This window comes from Mytilus californianus, unplaced genomic scaffold (genome assembly GCF_021869535.1).
Source record: "Mytilus californianus isolate M0D057914Y unplaced genomic scaffold, xbMytCali1.0.p SCAF_1, whole genome shotgun sequence".
NCBI lineage: Eukaryota > Metazoa > Mollusca > Bivalvia > Mytilida > Mytilidae > Mytilus > Mytilus californianus.
In genome coordinates this window covers 124,284,415-124,294,851 of record NW_026262581.1, presented here as the reverse complement: position 1 = coordinate 124,294,851, position 10,437 = coordinate 124,284,415, and the positions used below count along the sequence as shown (strand labels likewise).

The 10,437-nt window shown below is 31.0% G+C and overlaps 1 protein-coding gene across 2 annotated transcripts in view; it reads right to left on the bottom strand.

Moving 5' to 3' along the window:
• Positions 1-620: 620 nt before the first annotated feature.
• The window catches only part of LOC127711671 (trimethylguanosine synthase-like), a 31,721-nt gene continuing 21,904 nt past the window's right edge, over positions 621-10,437 (bottom strand). Inside the window, exons 6-11 of one of the 2 annotated variants that reach the window (XM_052217794.1) lie at positions 9,542-9,622; positions 7,355-8,136; positions 5,083-5,214; positions 3,602-3,820; positions 2,820-2,896; positions 621-1,185 (exon numbers count right to left, since the gene is read on the bottom strand). In XM_052217794.1, coding sequence (XP_052073754.1) covers positions 811-1,185; positions 2,820-2,896; positions 3,602-3,820; positions 5,083-5,214; positions 7,355-8,136; positions 9,542-9,622 — 1,666 coding nt within the window. In that variant the 3' untranslated portion in view covers positions 621-810. Of the gene's footprint in view, positions 1,186-2,819; positions 2,899-3,601; positions 3,821-5,082; positions 5,215-7,354; positions 8,137-9,541; positions 9,623-10,437 lie in introns of both variants that reach the window. The other variant, XM_052217788.1, reaches the window with a different exon arrangement.

Below are 10,437 nucleotides of genomic sequence, written 5' to 3'. Positions count from 1 at the left end.
TACCAATTAAAAATTTGAAATTTTTGTCTCTTATTTGATGGTAGACAAATGTCTGAGTTGATAAATTCGTTGTACATTCATTAAAAAAACTTTCAATGTTTAAAGTCAGAATTTCGGATTAAAATTTTATAAGTTAGATTATTGATATTTACGTTGCCTTTACACAGGTCTATGAAAAGTTTAAAATATCTACCATGCCAACATTTCTTTGGGAAAACCTTTTTCATATTTCATTGCAATTATTCAAAAAAAGGTATCAGCCATAAATTGTTTGCTTACAATGCATTGAACAGAGAGAAAAAATAAATCAAAGAAAGTGATTTTATAGAGTAAAAGGAACAGCTACAGTTTAAAAACGGACCCAGTTTTGATTTGGCTGATTCGGTCATATGAATTTCGGACCATGGTAATCAGAAGTGAATTTGAAAGTCAAAACTGTTGTTCTATTTAGACAACTCAATATTTTGAAGTATATTGATGAACATTGGCTTTATTTAATATGTTTAAAACAGTCAGTTGCAGATCACGTAAATATTTTGTCAAAAATTGGACATTAAAGGCGCCAAAACTAAGAGCTGGTAAATTTTTTATCCATGTTTGTGAGTAGAAAAGAATAGCAGTTTTGATTAACAGGTTTATTTAGGTATAATGTATGAAAGGTTTTAATGTAATTTTGTAACCTTTATTATAATTGATTTAAGCATATGCCTTAGCCACCGTAACTTGAGAATGAGTGGTCTGAATGGCAAGTAATTTACATTGATTGTCTGTTTTCATTTTTCTTTTTTTACAAGAAATATTATTTTCATATTAATCTTTCTGTTCAATATCAATGTTTTGTTCACTTTGCTCAGAAATAAATTTCTCAGTGTTTTCGTGTTCTATCTTATCAAGATCCTCCTGATCACTGTGTCTCGGGTCATTAAGAACCTTATTTGTTCTATTCGTTTCTCCAAGATTTTGCTCATCTCTATGATTCACTTCAATGCATTCCTCTTCAGCTGTGGGAGTCTCTCTTAAATTCTGCTGATCAGTTTGTTTCATGTCATCACCTGGTTCTTGGGCATCATATCCTTCTCCATCCAGTATTAGTTCACCATAGTAGGCACAGATTGTTTTTAACTTTTTATTCAGGATGTTTTGTTCTATTTCTACTCTGCCTCCAGGTCCAGCTATCACTGTTAACTGAAAATACAGAATAAAGCCAAACTAAAAAATTTTCTATGACTCGCTTCTTCAGTCAGTCGTATATTGACAACCTATCCCCCTTTTTAACAACTTTTTTGCTATTTAAAAGAAAATGTTTATTGTCAACTTCGAAAATTATTTTTATGTCAGAAACAGTACAAAATAAAATCAAAATATTTGCCTCCCTTCTCAAAATCAAAAAAAGAAATGAATGATATGTAAGGAATACATCTATTATGATGTAATGAAATTAATGATATCAACATAATATAAAACAATTAAATCTGTATGCCACATTGCTACAATTCTCATTTTCCAAAAGATTTCTTTTTCCTTATTTGATTATTATTACATGTTTTTTTTTATTATTATATTGAGTTTTTTGCTTTTTTTTCACTTTGTTGTATGATTGTTTGAGCATTTGAAAACTCTTTATTTATCTAAATTATACCTTTCAAAGACTGAAGCAAAGCCTCCCTGTTACAGAACATCTTGTTACAACAATATTTGCTACTAAGATTCCTTTGGAAGTAATGATTGATTTTCAATTCATTTCTTAAAATATCAGTTTAAAAAAAATTAGGTCTATTTTGTCGATTATTTTTTTAATTTGTTATAAGCTAATCTTTAAATCTGTCAAATTTGAACTGGATCTGTGTTAAATAGTTCCTAACAAAATATTCCATTCCCAAATGATTCTCTTGAGGATAACTATTCAGGTTGTTGTCTGGAAACCAAATATTTTGCTATTATCCTGCTTATCAAGGGGCATAATTCTGGATATAAAAAAAAAAAATTTGGTCAAATTCGAACTGATCTGAGTAAAGTGGTCCATAACAAAATATTCAATATTCAACTATTTGATTGAGGCTTATTCAAGTTATTTTGGCTATTTTCTGCTTTATCAACAGGCATAATTCTTGAAAGACATAAGTGAAATAGTCAAAATTCAAATCTCTTCCCCTTCATAAATATAAAAAGTGTTTTTTGCTGTTTTTTGGTTTTTTTTTTAATGTTTCACAAAATACTGCAAAGGTTTTCTCCCCTTGCCAAAGAATAGAATTCATTGTTTCATCAATAAGATGATAATTCTGACAAATTTCTAAAATATATATCAAGAACTAAAATAAGATGTTATATAAAGGTACTTTATTTCAAAGAAATTAATAATAAATCCTCTGAATCGTCTTACTTGTTCACAAATTTCAAAACCATTTGACTTATAATACTGAAATTAGCAACATATCCAAGACAGCAGCCTCCTTAGATGCTAAGTTGAATGCTTAGAATCAATCTTATATAAAAATAAAGGAAGATTTTGATAGCAAGTGATGTAGATGTAAGCAACTATAGGTCACCATATTATATATTACCTTATTATCATATTTATAGGCTGGCTTCACAATGCATAAAGGCAACTAGATATGTTTCTACAGATATGTAGTAAGTATCATCCTTAGTATTGTCTCATTTACATACATTTTTGTGTTCAGTTCATTTTGTTTTATGTCTAACTTGCCTTGACTGATAATTTCTGACGTACCTGGTATTTTCTAACACACATAATTGTGAATTGTGACTTAATGCATTATAATTACTGGATATAAATCTTATTTTCTGATATTACATACCTGTTCAATGTCTGTGTTTCTTGGAACGAAGTACACAATATTTTTTGAGATCTTCTGTGCAACATCAAATATCTTTAGTGTTTATAAGTTAAGGATAAAATTTCAGTAAACAACCAATAAACATAGCATAAACAGTTAGAACAAAAGTCAAGCAGCCTGAATTCAAATATCCCAAGAACCGAGCTTGAAGGTTTCAAGGTCATATGTTGATTTCTAAAGAATATTTTGCTTCTGAAAATGAAATTCTTATTAATTACATGAAGTTCACATGTGCTTTTTACAACAAAATTTAATGCACATTTTGATCAAAATAAGGGTATTTATGGTTTTTTTTCGAAAAAAAAAAACCATTGGATGTGAATGTTGATCATTGTAATTAATGTAAACAGTTGAAAGGTGTGGCTTTAGATTAAAGTTTGTATCAGAACTATTCACTTAAAATAGGTGTAACACTGAGGATTGGATGGCTAACAACCTAAAGGCATTATCTTGACATCAAGGAAATTTATCGGCAGAGTCACAACTATTCAAAATTTCAGCACTGTAAATCTTGATAATTTTTGTGTCAGCATGATCTGCAGAAAACCATAAAGCCAACAGAATACTACTAATATCTGAAATTCAGTCTGACAGCTGATTTTGTTTAAATAGGGAAAAAATGAAAATTTCCTGCATAAAACTCATGCTTGTCATGAATATTACACAATTATAGAAAATGGCAAAATAAATTTATAAACAATATCATAGGAATTTTTTCTGATTCTTGTACAACAAAAAAGGATATCCGTCAATTTCTATCATGGTCTCCAGGTCAAATACTTCAGCAGTCAGGTAGTCTGGACCACCCCATGGTGGACTGAGGAACACTACATCAGCTGATAATGTAGGTCCAACCTTTAGGAAGTCTCCCTGTATAAATTCTATGTGGTTCTCCACTCCATACACAGAGGCGTTATGTCTGGCTATTTCTATCTTCACTGGGTCTATATCTATTGCTATTACTGAAAATATACAATTGATAATTAAATTGCAAAGATTCATACAGTAGATGCATCTAATGGCCCATGTTGGTATGTTGAAAAGTAAAAGTTCTAAAAAAAAAACTTTTTATTAAATATTTAGTTGCATTTTATCACAAAACGATCAAACAATGTTTTTTTGGTTATAATCAATATTTGCTGTATCAATCTGTCCAAAATAAAAATTAATATAAAATCAAATACAGCCTCTTTAATTCTTTTATTTAAAAAAAAATCCAATCTATATCTTTCAATTTGTTTCAAACACTTTTTAAATAAACAATGTGTTATTTAATGTTTACAAGCTTTTCATTTGTTGAAAAATATAATCACAAATTTCTTTGCCATTCTCTGGTTTGACAATTGAAATAACTTGAATCAGTTTCATAGGAGTAAAAAAAATGAAAATTTACCAGAATGTACTCATGCCTCTGGCAGTAATGTACTTTTTTAAAACAATTGCAATGACAACAGTGAAACTTTGATTTCTTATGGGGTTCAATCAAAATCTACATGGCATCATAACTGCAATAAATTCCACCAGATCAACATAATTATACATTTGTAAAAGGTCTGCTGATCATCATTCTTATGAACTATTTGGTCCTGTAGATGATTGAAATTTGAATTATCAGAATCAAGAATCTGCCCGCCATGTTTTTATCTAAATGAACTGGTTTTTCAAAAAACCCTTCCATTTACCAAGCCAAGTTTGGATTAGATTGGCAAAACAGTTTCTGAGAAAATGAAAATGTGGACAATATGAATTTTTTTCATCATTCTACACGATTCTGGTTATAATTGGTGCAGTAGATTCAGAGACAGTGATGCAAAAGTTAAAAAGTTCACTGATCAACATGCAAAAGACACAAATTATTTACAATAGCTAAAAACACACAGCAAGCATTACATTTTCTATATTGTAAAACTAACTATCTCAAGTAGAGAAATATCATATCTCACTTTCTTCTGTGGTATTTATTTTTTTATCTATTTCAAAAGTTGTTAATTTGTCTAAGAATACATATGAATAAGCCATAACATCTATTTTATGCATTTGACAATTTGACAGTTAATCCTGTTTTTGGTCGGTGTACTTATTTGTGTTTTCCATCTACAGTGCTGCCTAAAGAAACGATCGTTTATCAATAAAACATCCTGTTTTTTTTTTTCTTTCTTACCCTATTTTTTGTGATTATCTTGTATAACATCCTGCAATACTAATAATTTGTTGATTTTCTTACCATGATTACAGGTAAAAGCAAACTGTATAGCATTTCCACCAACACCACAAAAGGCATCTACTATAATATCACAGCGACATCTGTCAGCAATATGTTCTGCAATTTTCTCAGGAGTTACAGAAAACCAGCCCTCTGTAAATTCAAACAAATAACATAATATATCTTAATCGACTCAAATGGTAATAACAGATACCTGTCTAAAATGTATTCCCTAATGTAGCAAAAAAGTCTTTTTAAAAAGATCATGATCACAGACAAGTTTAAGAGGTATGTAATGTTGAAAACACCTCATGTACTTTGCTATTACTGTAATTATTTTTGCTCTGACAATACCTTACCTTGTTTAACTTGAAGATTGACAATATTTTATATTTTTTTTACTTTCCAGATTTTTCTTCTCTTTTTAAATTCATTTTTATTTGAAAGATATGTGCACACTCAGGAACTTTACATCTTGAGATAAGGTAAATAGCTTTATGGAAGTTTTTACAATTATTTATTTTGGCTGTTTGGCCGTGCAAAATCTTTCAACATAGGAAATATGAATGACAAGAGTGCACACGCTGAAATGTCTCGCCTTCTTTACTAACCATTGATTTTATGTTGATAGTCCTAAATATAAAGCTTTACTACAAGTAACACATAAACTTAACATGATCAAAGAAAATGAGGTCAAGGTCAGATAAACCAAACAAGAAATACATGTACACCTTACAATCATTCAATAAACCAAACATAGTTGACCCTTCAACTTGACCTATTGCTTATAGTTTCTAAGAAACAGTCTTAACCAAGAAAACTTAACATTGACCAATGAACCATGAAAATAGGTCAAGGTCAGATGAACCATGCCAGACAGACATGTACACCTTACAATCAATGTATGCATTAAATATAGTTGACCTATTGCTTATAGTATCTAAGAAATAAACTTAATCATGAAAACTTAACATTGACCAATGAACCATGAAAATGAGATCAAGGTCAGATGATACCTGCCAGACAGACATATACACCTTACAATCCTTCAATACAACAAATATAGTTGATCTATAGCTTATAGTTGAAGAAAAACAGCCCAAAACACAAAAACTTAACACTGAGAAATGAACCGTGAAAATGAGGTCAAGGTCAAATAAAACCTGCAAGACTGACATGTACATCATAAAAAATTTCCATATACCAAATATAGTTGACCTATTGCATATAGTATTAGAAAAAAAGACCAAAACTCAAAAACTTAACTTTGACCACGTGCACTGAACCATGAAAATGAGGTCAAGGTCAGATGACACCTACGAGTTGGACATGTACACCTTACAATCATTCCAAGTACCAAATATAGTAGACCTACTGCTTATAGTATCTGATATATGGACTTGACCACGAAAACTTAACCTTGTTCACTGATCCATAAAATGAGGTCGTTGCAAGGTACGCACATATTAAATATAGTTATCCTATTACTCATAAAAAAGAAATTAACATTATAAAAAATGTTGACTTTTTTTTCAAGTAGTCACTGAACCATGAAAATGAGGTCAAGGACAATGGACATATGACAGATGGAAACTTCGTAACATAAGGCATCTATATACAAGGTATGAAGCATCCAGGTCTTCTAGCTTCTAAAATATAAAGCTTTTAAGAAGTTAGCTAACCCCGCTGCCGCCGCCGTATCACTATCCCTATGTCGAGCTTTCTGCGACAAAAGTCGCAGGCTCGACAAAAACTACATAAAATCAGCATTTTTCTTTATGATCTTTTTTTACTCACCAGGATATAGCCTTTTTGTGCTGAAGCAGAGTAAACACCAATCAATCAATCAATCGTTATCTTTTGGCAAAAAATATAATGAAGTATGTCAGTCTTCAACTTATAATTTTTATTGCCCATTAGATATATAATTTATTTAGTCTAATGAATAGATATTATGTTACATATGTTATATTCCTGGAGTTTTCTGGTGTTTAGAAAACTCCAATTAATGATGAAATGTAGGTAGATAAAGTACCATGTTGCATTTCAGTGAATACCACTGGTGTAGCTCCCAGAAATAAAACAATCGTTTTTCCTATTCAATAGCAGATCATTATGTTTTCCTGAAATTAAGATTGATCTTGACATTTTACTGTTGGTGAATGTTCTCAATGTTTTTCTTTGTTTGCTTTTGTTTTTTTTTGCTGATGCATAGGTAAGGGGGCCAATACTTTTATATCAAGTCAAGTCTTAACATTTATACCAATAAAAATCAGTCCTCTACATTGCTTACCTCTGTCCATCTTTATCCCATCATCAAACTTAGAAAACAACCTGTATCTCTGAGCCCAGTATTTCTTCAATTCTTTATCATTTTCTATTTCTTCTGGAACTGGCATTTGTTTCCTTCTCCTTCTTTTCTTCTTCCCCTTTTTCTGTTGAATGTTATCTATGTCAGCTGACTCCTCCAATGTATCACTAAGGACATCATCCATATTATCATCTAAAAACCCATACAAATTAAGCTCCTCATTCACTTCATCGGTATTGTACAAGGATAATGAATTTGTAGTCTCTGTAAAACTGTTATGGTCTTGGTTTTCAGACTTACCAATGGATTCATCTGTAATTATCTTATGTAGCTGGCCACTACTTGATTGATCTCCATGTGACTGAATCTGTGTTTTTTCTGAGATATCACATGTTACATTATCACCTTTTGAATCAACAACAGTTTTTTCTTTTGATTTAACTTCATTATCAGAAACGGATGAATCATTAGAGTCACTATCCTCCAAATTATTAAGTATTTTAAAGTTTTCTGGGAATTGTAATTGAAGATTAGGGTCATGCTGATCTTTCAACTCTGTCATGTCTGTCTCTGTATTGGTTAATTCCATAAAATTTTTAGCTTTACCCAGAACTTTACTTGTCTTTGGCTGAAGAATACTACCCTCACTATCAAACCTGACATGGGAATTTTTCTTTCCTAAATTAACATATGCTGTAGATTTCTTGGCATTAGGATGTTTGTATTCAACTTTTCCATCCTTGATTTTCATCTTTTTAGATAGCCTACAAAATGATAGCATGACTTATCATTACATAGACAGCTCAACTTATTATATAAATATAAAGCTTGAAGCCATTTTTAGGACTGGAAATTTAAGAATTAAAGTCTGTATAACTTTTAATTTACAAAATTTTCAGTCCAAAGCCCGTAATTTCGGCAAAAATCAGCAGAGTGGAACCAAACGTACACTTGATCTGTAACTCATCATAGTGCACTCACATACTAATAATCAGCTCAACTTGTGAAGGCATTTAAAAAAAAGTCTGTATAACTGCTATTTTCATGAAATTTTCAAAGTCCAAAGCCTGCATTTTCAGCAAAAATCAGGGGAGCGGAACTTAACTTAAACTTGATCTGTAACTCGTCATAGTAGACTCACATACTATATATCAGCTCATTATGAGAAAGTATTTTAGAAAAAAAGTTTGTATAACTGTTTGTTGCGGAATGATGGAATGACGAAATGACAGAATAACGGAATAACGGAATGACAGAATAAAGGAATGACAGAATGATGGATAAGGGTAAATCTATATGGCCCAGACAACTTTGTTGCTGGGCCATAAAAATAAATAAATCAATGAATAGTTTTCAACCACATTTTAAGTTATGGCTATAACTTTTTTTCTCAAATAACAAATAATTTATCCTATAAAATACAATGCTGAAATCACATTTTTAAACAATAATAAAAACATATTCTTACAAACCAAACAAGATTTACAGAACCAAAATTTGCATTTGCTTTACATTCTTTGTTAAAAGCATTGCTAGGCTTTCAGACAAATAAATTACAATTTTGAATAGATTGCATTAAATTGGTGCTAAGCATTATTTATCTAAATTAAAATTAATACAACATGTTTAACCCCGCCGCATTTTTGCGCCTGTCCCAAGTCAGGAGCGTCTAGCCTTTGTTAGTCTTGTATTATTTTTAATTTTAGTTTCTTGTGTACAATTTGGAGTTTAGTATGGCGTTCATTATCACTGAACTAGTATATATATTTGTTTAAGGGCCAGCTGAAGGACGCCTCCGGGTGCGGGAATTTCTCGCTGCATTGAAGACCTGTTGGTGACCTTCTGCTGTTGTCTGTTCTATGGTCGGGTTGTTGTGTCAACGTATATTTGTTCCGCCTAACAGAAGTTCCACTGGAAACTTTGTTATAAACAATGTCATAATATCTGTTCCTGTTGGAACAAATATTCTATACCATTTATTCCGTTAGGAACATTTACTGTAATATTTTTTCCATTGGAAATAATATTCCAGAATACTGTTTCCTTTTGGAACTTATTTTATGAAGGAACTTCTATTCTGTGACAGTTGTCTCTTTGACACATTCCCCATTTCCATTCTCAATTTTAGTAATATAGCATTTTCCTAACTTAATACGCTTTTCTACATACTTAGCATCATCTTCAGTCAGTGAAAACCCTAGGTGTTTTAGTCTGTCCTTGTATCCCTCAGTTTCTTCATCTACCTCATGACTGAAACAATATGCTTAGTTGTAAAAGAATGTTACATCCAAAAGTTTGGTTATCTATCTATATATATAAATACGGTTCTATTTGAAAAAAAACCATTATTACAAAGACAGGCATATAATATACATATTGTCTTACAACTGATCAAAAGTTTAGTCCCCCTGTTTAAACTGAACAATTTGGATTTCAATATTGGGTAACAATTTTTTGAATAGCCCTGTAATTATATCTGCAATATATACACATGGGACCAGAGAATTTGTCAAAAGTATCTGTAAAGATAGTATTGTGCTTGACACATTAAAGTTTTGGACAAAAGCCATTTAATTCTGAATGTGATTTTCTGCTAGCCTTTGACCTCTACCGTTAGCTTGTGAAGATCAAGTTTTCTGTTTCTGTTTCTGTTATTTTCTTTCAAATAGCTTTGAAAATGTGGTGAGAATTATGCTTAATCTTTTGCTGTAAACTCATATCAAGAGGAACCTCAGAAAAATAAAAGAAGAATGTTTCCATTGGAAACAGATGCCCCTGCTAGTAATTATGCAAGAGTCAAATAAGAGACATAACTCAAAACAGTGACAGTGAAATCACCCAAATTCGAACTTGACCTGTGTTTGGTCATGGTGGTAATAGGTAGCACTCCACTGTCTACAGTTAGGAAACTCAATTAAAATTGACCTACAAAATGTTTAATCATCTTCTTTTCCTGGCTTTTTAATAAATTAAGCTAACTGATTGTGTCATATATGTGCATATGTATGTTATTAGTATCTTCTACATATTGAATTTTCAACAGTTAAAATGGTGAAATTTAAATT